The following is a 22506-nucleotide window of genomic DNA, read 5'->3' as shown; positions in this document are numbered from 1 at the left end:
GCCCCATTATCAATATTGTATGCTGTTTGTAGAACGGGCAAGGATCCAAAGACACTGGATCTAGGAACTCAAGGGGGTGGATTTGATATTCTGAAACATCAGGCTCTACACTCATGCCACAATAGTTATTAAGCACCTTTTAGTTTCAAAAACAGTTTAAGCTACAGCATGGGGATCAGGTATTCTGTTAGTTTGTGTAAGTCAAAGTAGTAATTTGGATCAAGTCGAGTGGCACCGCCTACCAATGAGTCAAGCTACCTCTCATTTGTAGCGTTCTCCTTGAGTATCGCTTGCTAGGCCTTCTTTCAAAAGATGCCGATCTTCTGGCTTTGTTGGTCTTTGTTGTCTGGTACTCTGTTTTCCCACTAGGTTGAAGTGGAAAGAACAAGAGAAAACATTTATATTGGAAAAGCTGATGTAAGTGACAGCACCCAATTATCCTTGCTCTTCTAAACACTTAGTTCTCATGTGCTTTTGTTTTATTTAAAGCTAGTCATATACATACTATTAGATTCTATAATCATATTAAACAGACATGATCCTTACCAGATGATATAGTATAAAATCCAAGAACAAAACAGAGACAAGGAAAAATGGAATGAAACAAGAAACACGAATAGGATGAAAACCATAGTCCATGTGCACTCAGCTGATAATTACTGCAACTGTATATATATTTTGTGCCAAAAATATCAGTTTCATCACAAAAACCTACACTTGTAGAAGCTAAACGTTACCCCCACTTCCATTAAATCATCTCTACACTTTGTGTGAGAGTCAGCCAAAAGACATGGCGGAGAAAACTCAAGGATTCACTAGTACCTACTAGAGCAGTTTTGTAGAATGGGAGTGCTCTTCAACGCAGCCCTTTTGAATAGAGTTTCAACTGGTGAGCCAGCTATAACTACTGGAGAAGGGAAATGGCCACAGTTCCACATCCACTGGTTACAACCATCTTAGATCACTGTGTAATGTGTTCCACACTGTGCTTCCTTTGAAAAGCATTTGGGAACTTAATTGGTTCAAAATGAGCAGCTGAACTGCTGACAGGAGCCCAATCATCAGATCTGAAGACACCAATACTACATTGACTTCCCTGACTACCAATCTGTTCATGGCCTCAGTTTAATATTTTTTAATGCTCTATCCCCTAAATGGGGGAGGGAAAGTAGGGAAGGATGTATACTCGAGCTGAGTAACTACAGATCCATTTCCTCCAATAAATAAGCATATGCAAAAACAGTTCAGGCTTCTTTCTCTAATCACGAGATCTAGAAATTCAGTCTTTTCTGGATTTGGCCAAGGTAGAAGTTTGGCTTTGGTATTCCGCAGAACACAGCAGCAGAAAGGCTTAACACGCGGCAGATTTTCCATGCCTACAGACTATTTTGACTGAGCTAAGTGCCTCTTTCAATCCTTTCCCTTTATGCCAATACGAATCTGGAGTAGTGACTACTACAAAGAAAACTATGGACCAGCTTTCTTTCCCGTGCCTTATCTGAGAAAAAGTCAGGGAAGAAGGTATTGAACAAAAGAGATTGCTGACCTGTATCTGAACCTTGACCCCAGCCGAATGAAGCTTGACCGACTGGAACCTTTTTGGACGGGTCCACGGAGGCGGAAGAAGGCATGATGCTCGACTGCACATTTCCACAAATGTTTGCAGGCCTTTGGGTGATCCAGCCTAAAGACAAAAGTGTGCTCCTGCTCCTTGCCCTTAGGGGGGGGGGAAATGACCACCACAGGACGGTTAGAAAACTACCATGAATGCTACCTTCAAATCATTGCAGCTACAGTCACGAATTGCAGGCATTCATAGAACCCATAACTCAAAAGGTAAGTTCAGCCAAGAATGTTATAAAATACTGAAGAGAACAATGTGCTCTCAGTATTTTATAGCATTACTGATATAACAGGTTCTTCCTGTTTCCTTGACACAGAATAAGCCAGAGAGATAAAATATAAATAGCAGTTTATCTTTTTTGTTATTATGACAGAAAAAAGCATTACAATTATAAAATATGTTATACAGCGCTAGTCACTTAAAGGGAAAACTGCACAACTTCTTTAAAAATGCCAAGCCACAACTGAAGACATGTGACCTTGCTGAGCGATATGTTGCCTTCTTGACATAGGAGCTGCTATACTTTGTGCTGACTGTGGATTGGGAGTGGGGAGGAGAATAATGGCTTTCAACAACTTGAGTAGCCTGACAAGAAGAACAAACAGAATGGAAAAGATTGCATTTCTATTTTCCAAGTGGTTTATTCAAGATAGTTGAGATTTATTTATCAAAACCATTTTTTACTTTTTTTAAAAGAAGGCTTGGAGCACCAGTGTTTACAATCTACCTTCCCCTAGGCTGATTTTCTAGTCTCTTTACCAAATCAATCAACACACACTAATTAGGCACTTGAAATCCAACATATTTTTACTTGGAAGTAATACAAAGTCAGCCAAATTTCTCCATAATTAATATAAACACAGAACGGTAGTGCTGCCTCTGTAGCATTATGCCTTATCAAATGCAAAGAGGAAGAAACCTCACATTACTATTGGTAGAAACTTAAAGATCACTCTTGAAATCCAGTGTATTATTAGTGATTAGAATACTGAACCCTAGCCTGGGAGAAGTAGCCAGGTTAAAATCCTCATTCAGCCATGATGCTCTCACTGAGTGATTGATCTTAGGCTAGTAACTTTCAGCCTGGATAAAGTTGGAGGGGGTGGCAGATGAACAAACAAGTGCTGGCCTGAGTAACTTGGTGGAAGAATGGAATACAAGAATACTAATGCTGTATGTGGAGGAGATCAAGTAACACTGTGTTACTTCAAGAAGATGAACAATGCCTGTTGGTGTTAAAATGATATTATGTTTCAGCAATTAGGTAAATGTTTCAACTATCTGTAATAGTTACTCATTATTCATTCTTGGATAGAAAAATAAATTTTAAGGACAGTCTCTTCAGAATATGACAGGTCACTATTCACTTTCAAACAATAATTTTCACTAAGTGCCAATTACAATCAATAGGAAAAATGTTTACGTTATCACCCACAACCATCCTTAATTTATTTTGGCTACAATACTTATGCTTAAACTAACTCACAACAATAGAAGCAAGATGAACAAAGACTTCCTTCTACCTGTTCATCATCTTCAACCACCACTAGTGTTAATTTATTCTTTCTGAAGTCCAACCTAGTGATCTTTGGCCTGCAATGGGAAAAAGTTAAAATGTAAAAGATGTATGTACTTTACTGCAATTGCACCACAATTCATACAGCACCTGGTAAAAACATATTTTACAAAAACCTATGAAACGCCAAGAACACCAGCTATTATCTTGTGCTATAAATTAATATTTAAAAATTACAAGTTTAACCATGGGGTGCTTTAACACAAATGTCAATGTTAAATTAATTTTTAAAGGGTAATTCTAATTGGATTTTCTGATTTTGAATGTTTATGCTTGATTCATGTAGACCAGTTTGTTAGTTCCTTCCAGTGAATGAGAAGTATACACTTATCCTACTGAATGAATGTCCCATACCCAGACATATCTGCACTCTCAGGAAAACCACTCTTTTTTTACAAATAAACACGTAGTCTAACACAGACATTAATTTCTCAAAAGTCCAAACTAAATAGCTGTTACAGCCATCTTCAAGAATCATTCCACCCATTTGCAATACACCTAGAGCTCTGTTATGGCAAATCACAGAGAATGCCAACGTAGAACCGTGCTTGCTTACAAGACTTACAAATTCTAGCCTAGGGCTAGGCTGCAGACTCTAAAATAATTTATTTTATAAATTATTCTGCTTACCAGAAGAACAATCCAATCTTAGTTTCTCCTTCAAACACAAGAACTCCTGTGGGTGTTAGTCCGAGGCTATAATCATTTCCATCTCTTGCCTAAGAGGGATACAAATTAGATTTGAATATTCCTGCAGATGTGACTTTTTGCTGGTACAAGTTACTTTAATTATACTTTCATTCACTGTTAAGATACTGCAGCAAAATTAAAGGCCTTAGTCACAGGTGTTATTAACAAGCCCCTTACCAAGCATTTATTCTATTATTATTTTTTGTTTTATTAAATATTTTATCTCTGGATATTATTTTCACTGCTTCTAAGGACATTGTCTGCTACTCTGAGGATTCAATCAAGCCACGTTGACAGATATGAATTCTAGAAACAGACATAGTTACATAGAACATTTCACTTCTATTAATCTACACTGAAAGCTACATTTATGATTTATCATTTGTGGTTTCTTGAGAATTACTGAACATTAGGCTGCAAACCTGGTCCTAAGTCAAACAATATTAAATCTCAGTTTATTTTCAGCACTCATCTCTCAAGACTTCCATGATTTATATTTATTCCGAATATGTTTAACATTATGATTAAGAATTTCAGAGCAATTCATTTCTTAGCTGCATAATACACTGGGATAATAATTTCACTGTGTCTGGCCTAGAGATCCATTGTTGGACTTGGACATGGCAGACCAGAGTTAAAGTCCCCACCCAGCCATGTAGCCCACCTTTGGTAAGCTCACAAATGTGGTTGCTGTTATAGCAGCTGGGTATATAAGCAGGAGCTTCAGATCATAGCCATTTCTGGCAGATGCACATCAAGATATGTATTAACTAAATTGTCCTCAGTAACTTGTATAGGTAAGCAGACTAGGCTATTATAAGAAGCAGATCCTACAAAGACTGCAAGTTTAGGTATTTTTATGTTTATAGAAGTACTAAAAATAACGCTCCCAAAAGCACAACCATAAACTTACCTTGACTATATGCATGTCTACTCCATACATTTCCAGCCATTTTGCTTTGTTCAAATAATTTGTTTCTGCCTGAGCTGGTGTTTGCCCCCTGAAATGATTTATATTACACAAAAATCACATGAAGTTAAAAATGACATGCCTTGATAAAAAAGTGAGGTTACAGAAAGCATACAAAAAAGGGGAACTTGATATACATAGAGCAAGCCAAATAGTGCTGATCTCGACTCAATTTTAATAATGGCCAACTTGAGTTTTGTTTTGAAATCAAGGGGCTAAGAAAATACTGAGTTGCTAAATTAAGCTGTGGAAGCTTACAGAGCTGTATTGATAACATCAAAAAGTGCTAAGGCTGTAGACTGCATAAAATGCATACCCTATTGTCCAGACGATACTATCTGGTCTTAGATGTGTCTTGTAGCTTGCTGTGATTGCTTCAGAAAATGAAGGCAGCTTTTGGACTATGTTCTAGTTTGTCTCAACAGAAATACAACACCAACACTCAGGAAGGTATTCATAGGAATTTAAAGTCCCCTTTCACTCAGCAAAAGAAAGCAATGCATACAATGGTATGCGTTGGATGGATGTGGCAATTTACCATTTGAGATTTTTTACCTGTATTCCTTCCACTTCTCAAAAATGGCGAGTTCCATGTCTTCACTTTGCTCGGGCACAAACCTGAACTCTGAAACTATATCAGGGATGTGTTCAGCAGGGTCATAGTCACCAAGCTCAGCTGGAAAGAGAAGAATACTTCAAGAAAATTCTAGCAAAAGCAAATTTGGAAATGGCAAAATCCAAAGTGCCTACAATGACTCATTTCATTGACACACTGAACATTTATTCAAAGATAATAAAATCTTCATTTAAGTATTTACAGTTTAATGGGAAATCAGTATTTTGATCTTAGTATGTTAAAATTGAATCTTAACTCAGCTTTGGAAGAACCACAGGCACAAACAAAAACTTATATGGAAGAGTATTTTCATTTACTACTGGAACTGTATGTTGGCGGGAGAACTAGCATTGTTATTCAACTTCTTTCATTCCTCTTTTTTTAAGATACTCAGACTTGCAGATGCTTGGTGAGATCACTTTCTTTTTTTACCATCACACACATGAAACTTTTAATGCAGTCTTTTAAAATGTAAAAAGAAGCAGCTAGAAATGTAAGAAGCAGCACTGAATAATATAGCATGTTTGTTAAATTTTGTGCTATGTAAATATTTTAATAGATTTCTTGGGCCTTGAACACAACTGAGTTTATTGAATAAATATTTTAAGCTGCATTTTCATGAGTCTTTCAATTTGAAGTTAAGGAAGTTTCTAAATCCATAATTTACTTGATGCTTGCGTGCTTCCAAAGCTAGGTTAACTTCCAGCTAATTTAAATAGGATCTACTCAGCAGTCTACTGGGCACTGTCATCAAAGCCTGGAATCAAACATTTACTGTCATGCAAATTTATAAACAGAATCTATGCCAAAATGGGATCAAGGCCTGAATTCTTTAAGGCTTTGCTGCAGCCCTCTTCACAGAGTTGGATCTTTGCATCCCACCACTACAGAAACATGAATACCAACACTTCATTGTGTTGTGTAATGTACCTCTACTATGATAATCCACTAGGCCTTCATTTTCCCTGGTTGTCAGTAGCTGCATTTTACATTCTTGCATCTAACCTTTAATTAGACCGGCTGCACTAAAGGAAAGTCAAGCAACTTGCTTCTCTCCTACTTCTATGCCCTCCTATAACAACAATGAATCTTCTTGAAGAGCTAGATGCTCCACTTGCACAAAACCTCCTGACATAATCTTGATTGAGGGCATGTGCAAAATTACTATCTTCTGTGGAATTGATTCAAATAGTGTCTTCTCTTATTACATGGATATATGAGTTGCCTACCCATACCATCAAACCCAATATCTTCCAACACCATCTTACCACTATTACTTGAGTTCTTATCTGTCAACTGAACACTACTATCTATAGACTGTTAGTAGGTACAAAAATCAAGAGTTGGGTTTTACCATCCCAACAAACAGCAAATTTATGAATTCCTCTGAAAGATTGTCAGAATACATCGCAAAGTCTGTCCCCCTCTCCTATCTAAGCAATACAGAAAATCACATTTTTTGTGTGTTCCTCGTTGCCTCATACATTAAAAAAAGGATCAACATTAATTTATAATTATTTTCATATCTATAACCTTTTGTACCAAGGCTGTGGGGTCATGTGGTCAGCATGACTTAAACACTTCCGGCACAACAGAACACCCTGACGAGTGCCAGAGTGCACAGAAATGCCGTTTACCTTCCTACCACAACAGTACCTATTTATCTACTTGCACTGGTATGCTTTAGAACTGCTGGGTTGGTAGAAGCTAGGACACAGCAACAAGAGCTCACCACCGTTGTGCGGATTCGAACTGCTGACCTTCTGATCAGCAAGCCCAAGAGGCTCAGTGGTTTAGACCACAGTAGCACCCGCTCCTTTTGTGTGGGAAGTACCTTTTTGCAACATACTGTTTTACCTGGCAGGAATATATAATACTTTCTAAGATCCTAAGTCCCACAGGAAATATAGATAACTTTAAAAACTACATTTGATACGTGACTAACAGCCACTGAACACTGTTTAGGAACTTATGAGTATCTACTTCCAATGCAGTTATCTACAATCAGAACTATGAGAATCACAGAAAATTCCTTCTGCTCTGCAGTAACGATCTTGCAATATTGATTCTAGACACGCTTACTTAGAGGTTTCATTGAATGAATGTAGTTGGCCTTATTTCTATATAAAAAAGGGTTTAAAGTCCTAAAATAGGCACAGGCTGTGCGACTACAACCCATTGTAATGCAGTTACTCTTAAAAATGAAATCAGGACACGCACGCACGCACGCACACACACACACACACACACACACACACACAGAGAATCATGCAAGAACACTTAATTTCTGTTGCAAACTATCCCTAGTAAACACTTCCAAGCTGACATCTCTTTCAGTAAGTACAAATGTAGAGGTCAAAGTGCAGAATTCTGAGCTTGCTTTGCCAAAATAACCAACAAATCTCAATATGAGGTTCACAGTGTTTTTCTGAATGGAACCAAAGCTCTGAGGCATCTATGGAAAAATACTTATTTCACTTAAGTAAGTTAATTCTTCTCACGCCTGCCCATCTTTTTCCTACCAAGGACTATAAGGTAGTCCACACCCCAGGATTCCACTCATACTTCCCACTCGTGCTAGATTGTACAGTAGCAAGAAAAAGCTAAGATCTTAGTAATAAGCCTCACATGACTGAGCCCTATCAGCTGTTATAATCCTCTGGCTACAAAATATATCCCTAAAGCGAAAAAGCAACAATGCCCAGAAATAGCTCAAGTACAGTAATTTATCTGAATCCCTGGCAATTAATGTGACCAGCAGTTTACATAAGGTTTGCTATCTGTAAAGGAAACCTTGTCTTATTCGAATCAGTCCTGCACCTCAAGCAATACACCCACACAAAGGCTGTTCCCTTAAGGCAGCTCACCTTGTAACATGTAAGCTGACAACTGCACAGCTGTTTCAAATGGACACTCCAACCTGCAATGAGAAAAAAAAGAATGTCAAGCAAATTTTAACGGCAGTATGAGGAAATGATTATGGGTCAATGATTTGGAAGGGGAAGATGTAGTGAACCGTTTCAGCGAACTTGACATATTACTCAGAAAGATACTTAAAGCCCATGTTCCTATAGCACTTGGATTTTCGGAAATGTACGCTTTACATTAAAGGAGCAAATAAGCTTGCCTAAGTCAGCCTAGATCCTACAACTATATGGACTGGGGAATCATTAATATATTCTTCAATTACACCACACCAAATCTGTCCCAAAAAGTCTGCATTTGAATTAAAGGAACCATTAATAACTGACATCACACAGGTTATGCACCACCTACAGCAGCACATCCCCATTCTCCTCTTTTGTACAACCTTGCAGAAACCTGACCATAGTCTTTAGGCCAGTGGTTCTCAAACTTACTTCTCCGGGCCACACCCTTTGAGAACCACTGCTTTAGGTGGTAAAAAATTAGGAAGATTTCTAAGATGCAATTGTGGAATTTTAAATAATAAATCTGAGCAAAGAATCTAAACAAATGGCTAATTATAACTACCAGAGTCCATTAATGTCCACTGCTACAAAGCATGGTAAGTAGCTACTAATACTTTCAGCACCTTGGAGATGCACATGTTCTATATTTGTATCCTAAATTTCCTGCACATATTTGATAAGAGACAAGCCCCCTTCATTTAGCATAATTATCAACAGTACTTACTTGCCACTCAAAATGTCCTGTTTTAGCTGAAGAACAAATAAATATCTATTTCAGGAAGAAAGAGCAAGAAACATCCATGAGTTTGTGAACAATTCCAGCACTGGAGAAGAGCAGCAAATATCAGCAGCTAGACTTAATTATGAGATAACGCACTGTGGTCTCTCATTTCAAGTATGGAAACATGGAGCAGTATATTTCATCGCAAGAGAATGAAATTCTAATAAAAGAATATCCAATTTGTAGTTTCTGTTTTCTCTGATTTCCTAGTGTGCAATACTGAAAGGGGGTGGATGGATTTCCCAAACATGTCTAAAAATATTTCTATAAAAGTTCAGTGTTTTGGAAAGATTATCAGGACCCAATTTAAAGCAAAGGCCAGAGCAGAAGGACTGGGTATAAGGATTACAGCAGAAAGGAAAACGCCCAGCACCAAAGAACTACCAGTTCCCTGAAGTGTTGGGAACTCCTATTCACTGTACTGTGGGAATGGAACACCTTGAAACTGTGACAATGTATGTGAGATTCTGCCCAAATGCCTTCCCTGCAATTTTATCATTCAGGGACATTACAGTAGTGAGATATAACCAGGTGGATTGGAATTTTGATTCATCTATGAGCGGGGGAAAAGAGAGACCGCCAACAATCATATTCAGATTAGTATGACAGATACAGCACAAAAAGCAAATGTACTGCAAACAAGCAAGCAATCCTTGTTTTGCACAGGACGCTATGTTCTTGACCCTTGCACGCATTGGAGGGGCCCATGTAAAATGTTCCATCCCTCCCCTCCCCACCCTTTTAGTGATGTTTTAGGATCACTTCCAGGTTTGGTGCTGTGCATGTGTGTGTGATAGACGCACATAAATTGGTCATTGTACTGGATTTGAGATCTCCAGTTTGTATCACTGAATACGACGTACCTGGTGAGCTCTTCTCGTAGGTTGTTTGGCTCGGAAGAGTAAAACTTTACACGAAGATGTAGACAGTATGGTGGACCAACTACAAAAGTGAATATATTAGGTTTCTGACAGCAAGGATATTATTTTGTAAATATATTCCCTAATCAGAATTCAAAGGGGGTGGGAATCCCTTCTGTAATACTGAGCACACTAGCAAAAAAAGAGAATGCTAAACAAACAGTAGTAGTTTTATATACCAGAAGCCAACTCAGTCTCATTACATTAAGTTGATTTGTCTTGCCAAGAAGAACAGACAAATCTAGGTTAATCCCAATATTACAAGGCTCTATTCCATGAACTGAGAAATCCATCAATCTCAGCTTTGTACCCCAATCAAATCCTTATAAACTCTACCCAGGCAGTCTTAAGTTTTGGGGAGTACCTCCAGTTGTTAGTTTGTGTCATAGGAAGACAGCTAGCTAAACATTTTATTGCGGCCGACTCCACACCTCATTTCCTTCTAATGAGAGAAATTCTAAACCAGGAATATGATGTTACTCATACACCTCAACACTCACTGATTCAGGTCACCTGTAATACCAGATCTTCAAAGTTTCTTCCCCCTTTTGATTTACATTACTAGAACAGTTCCTTTTAAAAAAGTCAATGTATATCAGTCACAGAAAAAATACAAATACACATCACAATAAGTCAGCAAAGCAAAGATTACTAAAGACTCTCCTCCCTGCAAGAGAGGGGAGTGGTTGTGGCCGGGAGCCGGATTCCGCCTCAAGCAGGGGGCGTTTGCCCCCTGCCTCCCACTCACCTGGCTGGCGCCCACGCCCCCGGCCAGTAACCCAACCAGGTGCCTTCAAGGGGGGGCCTGTACAGCAGCCTAAATTGCTGTGGCGCCAGCCTCCAGCCCTCACTTTTCATCGTCCCGTCGCAAGTCACCCACCCTCCACTCCCTTAGAGCAGGGTTCCAGTTTTCTTTTGGCCTTGTTATGGACCTTAGGTTGGTCGCCCTGGTTGTTCGGGGGGCCTGGTAGGAATTTTTCCATTTGACATTAGGCTTTTTGGTTTTTTCGCCTACCTCGTAGCAATCGTCACAACTTTTGTGGTATTGGTGGGTAGGTTAGGCATTGGAATAATGTGGAGTCGAAGGGCTAGGTGTGGCCATCGCCTGCGCCTTCAATTTTTGGGTATTCCGTTAAAGGAATCCGTCGGTCGTGTATTCTCTCCGATGCCTGCGTGGCGGGAGGCCATGGCACGACCCTCGGTGACATCAGGGGAGAGCTTATAGTTGGATTAGCATCAACAGGCTCCACCTACTGGTGAATAAACCCCCCTTGTTTTTTAGACTCACCCCTCTCCGAATGGGTGGGGTCAGCTGACGTAATCCAATGCCTAAGCCAATACCTTTTCACTTGCTGTAATCAATAAAGTTGTGGCCTTTTCTTGCCCATTAACCTTATATCACGTGTCCTTGTGTTTCATTCCACTGCGTGGGGTACGGGTCCTCGAACCACAAAATATAGTTCACCAAATCCATTTTAGTAATACTCATAAAGCAGAAAGTGCAAAAAGAAATGTGCTACAGAATCTTTAAACAATTGGAGCCCCTTTTTTCTTTTCTTTTTTGCCCTGTACTGAATTAACTTTCAATACGTCATGTAGTAAATGTAATGTGAGTCAAAGATCAGTTGTAATGCCAGAAACTTGGCATTACAACATTGTTCTTTGAACAGTTTCATACTGCCATGGTATATTTTGGGGAAACAAAGTCTTCGTCGATACTCAAGTAAATCAGATTTTTAAAAACACAAACTTCACTTACTTTTAACTTGTTTTTTAATACTCTTTGTGTTGTCCAACCAGTGCTGAAAGAAAAATTAATAATAATAAACTTTATGCTTTCAACACAAAAATATAGTATGCAAATTAGAAACTCATAGAACAAAACAAGCCAAAATAGTTCTAAGCAGTATAAGGCATTTTAAGGGCAACATATTCAGTGTTCCTGACCTACAGTTAATTGACTGTAACAGCTTGCTAGAATACGTTTCAAGAGGCAAGTTAATAATTTCTCAAGCACTGAAATCATGATCTGCAATTTGCAGCACAAATGTATCTTTGCAAGTCATAGAGCCAGAAAGCTGCTGGGATTGTCAAAATTCTAACATATGTTTCAATGCGTTTCAAGCTGACATCTTACCAAAGAGATATGGAAAAGATTATATCTCCCATCTATGAAAAGAAAAGGCATGCCAATGTAACTTTTCACTTAAAAGTGCATCCTTTCTATTCAAGCACACAAACTTTCTCACAGTTACGATTAAAAACTAGTATTGTGGAATGCATTGTCTCTTTCAAGTGCTGACACAAGCATTAGCATGAATTGTTTATACAAGTTCCTCTCAGAGAGCTCAGCAGCTGGAATGAAGCAAGCAGTACAAGATAAAAACTTGCAGATCACATTAAGTTCAGAACATAAGGATGTAGCAGCTAAGTTCACAAAATATGTTAACTGCGGGTTGGGTATTTCCTTAAATCTGCCAAGTATTTTTCCTAGGTGATAACATCCTTATATGTAATGATACCATTCCAAATATAATACTGTAGAGTTACCAGTATTGTACTGGCCTCAGGCTTTCCTTTAAATACCACTGCTATCATTCAGAATACATTACGTGGCTCCCCACCCCATGCTGTAGTCAATAGTGTGCCGACAGGCATCTTATAATGGAGATGGTTGTCAGACCTGATGCTAGTACAACTTGACATCACCTAATCCTCACTCCCCCAGACTGAGACTGACCCAAAATGGCACATGCAGCCCTGTGATAAATATGGGCTCACCTCTAAACACAGGGTGTTCACAATGACAGCAGCTATAGCAACTTTAATCCCACCTGCAGCAAATATTGATGATACTAATACTAATACTAATAATATACCAAAGCCCCAGGATTACAATTTAAAATACATTACAAGCAGTATGAAACAACATACACCCATCTTACACCATCAAATTTCTAGGCATTTGGGAAACTTGACAAAATTCATCTAAACCAGCAAAGACCACATGATTAAACTGTTCCTGAACTATACCAATGGAGTAGCAATGTAGTGGAATCATAATTAAATGACAGCTGTTGTTGTTCTTGTTGTTGTTAGGTAATTCCATAATTACCACCATTATATTTGTAAGCTTGTTTACATAATAATTTGTGTGTTAACTAATATTATTTGAACTCCAAATAACATTAAACTATTGGTGGTTTAACTGGATTGATCTTCCCTACAAAAACCAAAAAGCATGCCAAATAGTTAACATTTGCCTTTTTAGAACTGTGTTTTAAAGTATTTGACCAACACAAGAGTTTTGCAACTTCAAGAATATATCTGTAACTTAGATAACTGTATTCTCTTAAAGTGTGAATCAGTTTTTCCCATCTGCAGCCACATACAAAAACAGCTAATGTTTCATGGGCAAGTGTCAAACTTCTCATACTGTTTATTTATCCATGTGGGGAAAAGGTTTTCTGTGACCAGCTTAATGTGACCAACATTGCTTATGACAAGTCACTCACTCACACACAACCTACAAAACAAGACCTCACTAATATTTATTCCTAACATACCATTTCTTCTCAGGTATCAAAAGCAAAAGTGAAACTACCAATAAAATAATGGGTTGTTAAATGAATTGAAAAGTATTTAGCTAAAAGTTAGTAAAAAAATTAAGAAAAATTCTGAATCATTCTGCATGCCCTGCTTCTGGATGTCTCACTCATGTGTAGAACTGATGCCAGATAATAAAACTTTGGAAAACTATCTTTAAAAAGATACATAGCATGTTAACTATATAGGAAGATAAAAAAGGGCCTGTTGGTTGATATTTTCATGGAACTGTCCTACTGCTTTGGAACGAAATAAGATTATTTCATTCAATGCAATTAATCAATTATAGAAAGTTTTATCATAAACATGCCTTCTTTGGATAGTTTTCCATCAGTTGTCTGCACCCATCCAACATAAGTTTCCTTTGGTAAGAAAACAAATCCACCAAAATAGAGTATTACAAGTGCTATGGTGCCTATACACAAACAACAGGGACAAGGAAGGAAGAAAAGAAAAGAAAAGAAAAGAAAAGAGAAAAAAGAAAAAAAAGAAAGATGTTCCCAGACTGTAGGGCAAAGTATAAGTTTGCTTCATCTCCAATCTGTTTTCCTTCACCTCCTCCACATTCCACAGAAAGGCAGTTAACAGACCAGAGACAGGCACCGACACCACTTAGTTCAACTCAGTTCCTAACACCAGCGCCATCTCCAAGAGTTCAGCTTGACTGGCACACAGAAGAGGGGGAGGGAATTACTTTTACAGAACAAAGCCTGGGAGACACTGAGACCTGATCTCATGTTGCAGTTGCACTTGGTAACTATACTTTACTCCAAGTAAACTGCAACACAATGCTTGGAATATATTACTTTTCCTACCGCAGCTGTCAAATTCAGCAGGGTCAGGCACGAACTCTAATCCTGCAGAAATACACACTTCACGAAACAAGGCAAGGTTACGGTAAGAGTAATGGGTCAAAAGATTAAGCCAGAGGATACTCCCAACTGAAAAAATTACAATCTGAGAAAGTGTCCTGCAACTTTTTTGGCCTGAGCCAAGCTACTCACAGATCTCCCTACTATTGGGCTGCTAGCCATCCCCGCAAGCCATGAACCTCCGGCTGTAATTCAAAATGAATACATGCAAAAGCCTTTTTCCTCCTGGGATGATTTTTAGGATTTTTGATGATTTCCTGGGCAGTAGGTTTAAGGTTGAATACATAGCACTAAGGTGAATTATTTGCATTGGTGTTGTTTAGGGTCCCTTCTAACTCAATGTTAACCAAAAATACAATGGGAGGGGGAAGCAACAAAGACAAAGGAACATAAAAGTCTCTTGGATTGTAAAGGCAACTCCCAAGTTATACTCACAGAATTAACTTGTACTACATCAACATCATTCAAGATTCAACTATTTGTATAAAAGGCAGAGCTCATTAAAATAAAAAAGACATGGTCTTTAACACCATTTTTTATATACCTGACAAACATTAGCACTGCATCACAATTAACAGAAAGCTGAAGCAATTGCATTAGACTGAGCAATGCACTCTTCCAAGTGCACAATGACCAGCTGAATGCAAACAAATATAAATTGCCTAAAGCAAGTAAATCATACAGTATCTAGTGAGACTCATGGAACCCTAGGCTATAAGAACAAGTCACAAGAAAATATGATTAAGGTCAGAAGAGTTTTTCATTGCCTGACATGTGAGGTGATGGAAATGCAATGTAGAACTACCAAAATAATCTCAGTTGTGAAATTCTATGTAATATATACAGACACACTTAATTAACCAAGATCATGACTTGGTGCTTGGTGCATATGCCTTTTGACTGAATCATGAATTTAAGACTGGGTAGAAACAGTCCAGCAACATACACAAAAACCAGAAAGGTTTTGTGCCTGACCAGAACACCAAAAAAGAATTCTAACTATCCTGGAAGATGGGCTTACTAGAGCCCTGCATTCTCAGAACACACAGAACTGCAACTGCACTGAAGTCAGATCTGCCATTTGGAATGATAGTTTTTCTCAGACGACCTTAAAGCAGGGGTGGGGATCCTTTTCTGCCTGGTGGACCAGATTCTTATCTCCCCACCCCTGGAAGACCAAATCATAGTGGTGGTAGGTGACAGAGCTTTGAAAGCAACACCAAAATTAAACCCCACCACCCCAATCAACTTATTTCTCCCCCATCAGAGTGATGTCAGTTGACCTGCAGATAAGTGTGGTTTTAAAAGCATGGCCTGGAGGAGAAGAATTTCCTCACCCCTGCCTTAAAGTTTCTATGATGCTGCATTAAGATTTTATGGGTCAGGTCTGGGGCACTGGGAGGTCATACACACACCTCCACAGAAAGCCCAAGGGGGTTTTACCCCCTTCTGACCCTCCTTTCTGATGGTTCTGTCCAAAGTGGCCAGGACCTTTAAGCTATGATCCAATAAACATGTGTGCAACATGAATTACATGCAACAAAGACTCCAAGGCACTAAAAAATACTTTTCATACTATGAAAGAAACAGAAGTCATGAACTTCTATTATTTTATTGTCTTGATTTGTTTGATTTACGGTACTTCAATACAAATTAAAAGGGGGGGGGAATTAAACATATTCTCATTTTTGAGATTTGAATTAGAACCAACAACTCTCTGATCCCTATTTTTTATCTATCCAAACTAGGACAGAGGACATGAAAAAGGGAAACTGGTTTTATACCAAAGTTCAGGACAATTTCTTAAACTCATCTATAAATCTTGTTGCACCAAGAACAACTTAACACTTGCACAAGTCTTGTGTTTGGCCTAGTATGATTTAATTAACTTTACTACTGTAAGAAGGAAAAAAAAAACCTATGCCACTCACTGCTACTTGTGCAGAATCCATGAATCGTAATCCAAAATAGTCATTTTCAATGAGGTCCAGATGGTACATGATCTGTTCAAACAGCTGCTGTCCTTTGGCTTTTTTCTGAAATTACAAAAGGAACTTGTGTTAGTAAGAGGCTGATTAGTTGATGATTAACCTTATTTTTGAGGGCAATTCTGCATGCACTGAGAAATTCCAGTAAAAAAAATAATGCAGTGCTACTCTCTAGACACCAATTCTGTCAACTGCTTATATTACTTCTAATAGCAAACCTGATAGCCTTTGGCTATCATTTTGGTAACAAAACCGAAGGCAATGGTTTCTGCATATTCATTTTATACTCTCTCACACATGTACACAAAAATAGCCTGAAGAAGACTGAACATGCTTCTTGCCCCCCAGGAAGCACAAGATTTATTTGATTAATTTCTATGCCATCCTTCATGTGTAGACCCCAGTTTACAGACAGATATATTAAAACCACAAAAATTACTATAACTACATCAAAATCACAATTAAATCGTATCAGTGGAGAAGGGGGGGGGGAGTGCTTCTTCCAATTCTGATTAATACCCCCCTGCCCAGTTCAGCAGAAAAATTAACAGCTTAAAACTATCCAGAGATGGAATTAGGGTTCAGAGATGTGTACCATGAATATGTGGATCCTGTAAACTCAATTTCCCCACCCCCACTCTCCCCAAAAGTATAGTAGAGGGGAAAGCATCTCCTTCCCAGCACTGTGACAGCCAGGTTCAGGACTACATGAGCATCTTTCTTCTGCCCTAAACTCAGTCTCAGCAATCACTATCTCTAGAACTCTGACCTTAACAAATCAGAAGTTACTGATCTAGCCCTGAAACTCAGCACCCTTATGGAACTGCATGATAACTGTTATTTCCCAACTGTTTTACCTCATCTCCCACTGCCCCAACTTCTTTTAATATTCATTACTGAATCCAAAGTTACTGAAAAAATAAACACATTAAACATTTAAGAACTCATTGTGACAATATGCAGCCCGTAATTCTGGAGGTCCAGAGGCCCTTTCTTCAACCTATGAACTTCACAGAATTGCAGATTTCATTTCTGGCCTCTACAGTCACAAATAATGTGAATATGCGTAGGCAAAAAAACCGAACAAAATGATTTGCAGTGCCACACAAATTGTTCAACATAACCTCACAAACACTCAATAACTTCATTTAGAATCACTTCATTTGAAACGGAATTGAAGAGGAAATCTAAAAATGTCACCAAAAATATTTATGTTTCTCAGTGCTCTGACAATGTTCTTAGTGTCTCAATTCTTGAGACGCTAAGTTTGACAGCAAACTTTACATTGCACTCATGAAAGCCCACAATAGTCAAATAGATTGTTTCAGGAAGGCTAAGAACCCTATTCCAAAAGTACATGGGTGCTGCAGCTCTGGCTGCCAATTAACTACTGAGCTAGTTACAAGGTGCTGGTACTGATGCACAAAGCCCTATACAGCTGAGGACCAGGACAAAAATATCATCTCCTTCCCTTATATATCCAATCATCCATTGTGCTCTGCAGGGCAGGGCCTCCTGCAGGTACCATCTTATCAGGCCATATCAGGCACTACTTCTACTACCTGTTTGGTGTTTGTTAAGATCTTCCACTTTCAACAAGCCCTCTGAGAGAAGAGTTTTATCTTAGTCAGTATCTGTATTGGATTTGAAATTGTTTTTATAGATGCATTTCAAAATTTGTTTTATTGCATTGTGAAATTGCTCCTAGATGCTTCAAAACGTCTAGCTGGGTGCAGAAAAAACGGTACTGATGTTAACAAGTTATAGGAAAGAAAGAATGTCTAAACATCCATCCAAAATGCAGCTATTAGAATTTTCCACCCAGGGTCGCCTTGATCTCCAGCCTGCTCTTTCCCATGCCCAGCCACCCAGAGAGGTTAAATAGCAAAAAAGAAAGAAAGAGAGAGAGAGAGAGAGAGAGAGAAAGAAACCCACAAAAATACTGCAAAGTGAAATCTGTTTGTGGCCAGAAAGTTTAAAGTAATTGACATGGAGAACAGGGCTGCATTTATTGAAAAAAGAAAAGAATAATTCACAATCTCTGCATTCACCACAGTAAGATTTTATGCAAGTAATCTTTGGTCTGCATTGTGCCTCAACTTTTTAAATACAGCAATCCTATGAGTTTTGCAATATAACCCCACCCCACAAGCCTTTGTCTGTCAAAATGGTAACTATACATTCCACAATGTGAGGCAAAACAACACGCATAATTGTTACCAGTGAAATAATAATAAACAGAACATTTTCAATGGAACAGCAAAGCAGTGGAAAAATTTCCACACCACATCATTGCTAACAACTCCTGAGGTTTCTGAAAAAAGCAGGTAGCCATAACTAATACAAAGCAGCCCTCTTTGGTTGATCTATAGCAGGCATGTCCAACAGGTCGACTGCAATCAATAGCCTCACGTTGGTGGTAGATAGCGGGCTAGTAATGACTCCGCCTCCTGCCCCTGGTGCTAGCTGTCTGCTTAGCTGCTGTAAATGTAAAAGGATGCTGAAAGTGGAAGCAATGTTGTCTGTAGCGCTGCCCTGCAAAAAGCTCCACAACTTTGGCTTGTCCCCCCCCTCCCAGAAAAGCTTAACAACTATTAGCAATGACAATGGGTAGATCACTGTCAGTTTTTTGTACTGGGAGTAGATTGCATTTTCTTGGGAGTTGGACGTGCCTGCTCTATACAGTGGTACCTCAGGTTAAGAACTTAATTCGTTCTGGAGGTCTGTTCTTAACCTGAAACTGTTCTTAACCTGAAGCACCACTTTAGCTAATGGGGCCTCCCGCTGCTGCTGCGCCGCCAGAGCATGATTTCTATTCTCATCCTGAAGCAAAGTTCTTAACCCAAGGTACTATTTGTGGGTTAGCGGAATCTGTAACCTGAAGCATCTGTAACCCGAGGTACCACTGTAGCTTACAACAAAGGCAAATGGTAATGCACAATCTATACACTTTTCTTCAGAGAGAGAGAAAGAAAGATTTGCACTTATATACAGTGGTACCTCGGGTTACATATGCTTCAGGTTACATACGTTTCACACTCCGCCCACTCTTTAAAGGGAGCGCGGCTCTTGGGGGAGCTTTAGCCACGCACAGCTGGCTGTCCTGGCTTATGGGATAGCCGAGCGCATGCACTCCCGGGCAAGGGGAGCCTTCATCCCCTGCCCGGGAGAGGCTGCCCGCGGCTATCCCATAAGCCAGGACAGCAAGCGGGATTGCTGCGCAGCGATCCCGCTTGCTGTCCTGGCTTCTGGGATTCAGAATTTTTTTTCCCCTTGTATTCCTCTTCCAAAAACTAGGTGCGTCTTATGGTCTGGTGCGTCTTATAGAGTGAAAAATGCGGTATATTAAGCTGTATGTATGTAGTTTGATCAGTAATATTCACTAGTGAACAGTGATCAGAAAGCTGCCTCGGTTAAGTGGGCAGCCCACTCTCTTATGTGTTGGCTTAAGCAAATATTTCCTAGAGCAAATACTATGCTTCTCCAGTGCAATATTGCTAGGTCAGCTCAGCTTCCTGCCAGATGTTCCAGTTCCAAATCTTGCTGCCAAGAATGACAAATATAGGGTTATGTAACTATCGACTTATCCTCCCCTTTTCCATATACCAGTACAGTGTTGGTATGACTTCATGGTTCACAACCCTGCAGTTTCTAAAATCAGACCAAGTAACCAATAAAAATAGACAAGGATATCTATCTATCTCTCTAACTAGATATTACACATGGATATATATTTTGTGTGTATTAACCCTTCAACTCAAATGTTTCCAGAGTAGAACATGGAAAACATTAAAAAATAATAAAACCCAGAAATTTAAAGGCTGGTCCCTGTGCTTCAATATCTTACGTTTGTCAAAGTGCTTTTATATTGGTGCCCTTTGCACATAGTAAACAGTGAAATTATGAAATTAACTGTGTCCCTTGAATGGAGCTATGCCATATTTTCATTATTAATTTCAGTTAGGCTGGAAATCAAAGTTCATAGAGTGGAATGACCAGGCTTTGGATTAAGAGAGAAATTGAGCACAAATTGAAATGTGTAAATTTTAATCTGCTAGAGTGTTGCACATTAAATACACAAAATGCATATCCTGTTACAATTACAGTGGTACCTCAGGTTAAGTACTTAATTCGTTCTGGAGGTCCATTCTTAACCTGAAACTGTTCTTAAACTGAAGAACCACTTTAGCTAATGGGGCCTCCCGCTGCCGCCGCACCTCCGGAGCACGATTTCTGTTCTCATCTTGAAGCAAAGTTATTTCTGGGTTAGCAGAGTCTGTAACCTGAAGCGTCTGCAACCTGAAGTACCACTGTATAAGCACTTTGAATTTAGCAAACTGGCAGTCCCAAACTACTATTAATTTCTTTCCAGCAGGCTGCACCATACAGCAGTCTAGCTGTCGTGCTTTGCACTAACTGCTGCTCAAGGGCATCCCCACGTTCAGCACATTACAGTAATCCAACCTTGAGGACAGTAATACACAGCTCATTGTGGCTACTATGACTGAAAACCATGACATGAGCACAATTACCTAATTCAACTCTGAGATAAAGAAGAACACAATCATTCTCTCAAACATGAATCAACCATGTTGAAAAAGTAATGTAATTATCATACCGGCAAGTCCACACTGACATCAGTTCCATCCAGCAAAGAGACACGGCATGTAATTATGGATTTCTCATCTCCAGCAGCAGGGATGTGAGTTGCAGCTCGCTGGGCCTCTCTTAGCCGTTCCTTCTCAGCATGTTTGCGCATAGACCTGCGCCCAAGCGTTCGTCGAAAGAAACTCAGCATCGTTACTAAACAGGCCAATAAAAAGTTGTGAATGTTTCAAAAGGAAAAAGACTAACGGCTTTCAAACGAACTATTTCAAAATCAAGTCAGGTAAATATTCACATCTCACTAAATTTCTAAGTAATTATGCACTACAGAAAAGAAGCACAAAAGCAGATATTTGTAATGCTCCTGAAAGGCTCAGTTCCCCTGCCAAGAGAACTTAGCAGCCCTACAGCAATTAGAAGTGCTGCTTTCAGACACCACCTGGAAATAAGACATCTCAAGAACTCAGCTGTCAACTTGCAGGTGCTTGATTCAAAAGCATGCCCAGATCCTTCTGAGGCTGCAGCACCCATGCAATTAATGACTGCAAAACATTAGTAATAGGACTAGGGACAAAGAAGAAGGAAGTTTGGATTTACAACAGAATCCCATAAGGCAGAGAGGGAGAGAAAGAATGCAGGTAGGTCACAGTGTCTCTCATACTTTTATGGCACTAGGAAATCATTTTAAGGGCTACTTAAGGAGGCTCCGCTTTAAATACATGTTTTAGAATACAACTTTTTGACAAGTAAGATAGAGCTACACCCTACACAATGAGAAGACAAATATACCTCTCAGTAGCATGGTACATAGTTGTTTAAATAGTTCAACATTTGTTCTTGAATACTTTGGAATTCACAGCTTACTGGACACAACGGGCCTAGAGGCTTCAAAATCAGCCTCCACATTCACTTTTCTGTTCCAAGAACAAAGAGCATGCTCACACATGTTAGGTTCTGCTTGGTACAAAGCAGATTTTGTCTGCATAAAGATTACAGGAAGGTTTCGAGGAAGGACAAGGGAAGCTAGCCCACCCACATACAGTACACATTAAGGGCACTCAAAAGTTTACACCTTACATGACTCATAGCTGAATCCAAACAATCTGGACCCTTGACAGAAGTTTCAGTCTCCACTATGAGCCAAAAAGGATAAACTGGCACATTCGCCTTCCACCGTCTGTCTGGGCTTGCCTGCCACATGCTATCACTGTGAGAGGCTGGAATTCTTAAAAGGTTAAATTAGCACAACTGGAAGATTAGAATTTTAAACTACTCCAGATTTATTGACTATGGCATAAGCCCCTAGTAATATCAATATAATCCAATAA

The 22506-nt window shown here is 39.1% G+C and overlaps 1 protein-coding gene across 1 annotated transcript in view; it reads right to left on the bottom strand.

The window, feature by feature from the left end:
- EPB41L5 (erythrocyte membrane protein band 4.1 like 5) overlaps positions 1 to 22506 on the bottom strand; it is a 56802-nt gene that overhangs the window by 30743 nt on the left and 3553 nt on the right. The window contains exons 2-13 of the mRNA XM_083738631.1: positions 21192 to 21376; positions 16517 to 16621; positions 11867 to 11909; positions 10051 to 10129; positions 9131 to 9175; positions 8344 to 8396; positions 5416 to 5536; positions 4804 to 4891; positions 3831 to 3919; positions 3148 to 3217; positions 1547 to 1716; positions 259 to 365 (exon numbers count right to left, since the gene is read on the bottom strand). Of these exons, the coding sequence (XP_083594757.1) occupies positions 259 to 365; positions 1547 to 1716; positions 3148 to 3217; positions 3831 to 3919; positions 4804 to 4891; positions 5416 to 5536; positions 8344 to 8396; positions 9131 to 9175; positions 10051 to 10129; positions 11867 to 11909; positions 16517 to 16621; positions 21192 to 21371 (1150 nt within the window). The 5' untranslated portion in view covers positions 21372 to 21376. The remainder of the gene's footprint in view (positions 1 to 258; positions 366 to 1546; positions 1717 to 3147; positions 3218 to 3830; positions 3920 to 4803; positions 4892 to 5415; positions 5537 to 8343; positions 8397 to 9130; positions 9176 to 10050; positions 10130 to 11866; positions 11910 to 16516; positions 16622 to 21191; positions 21377 to 22506) is intronic.

The sequence above is a fragment of the Podarcis gaigeae genome (assembly GCF_964106915.1).
Source record: "Podarcis gaigeae genome assembly, chromosome: 1".
NCBI lineage: Eukaryota > Metazoa > Chordata > Lepidosauria > Squamata > Lacertidae > Podarcis > Podarcis gaigeae.
The sequence above is the reverse complement of the archived record's forward strand: the minus strand, read 5'-3'. Positions and strand labels throughout refer to the sequence as shown.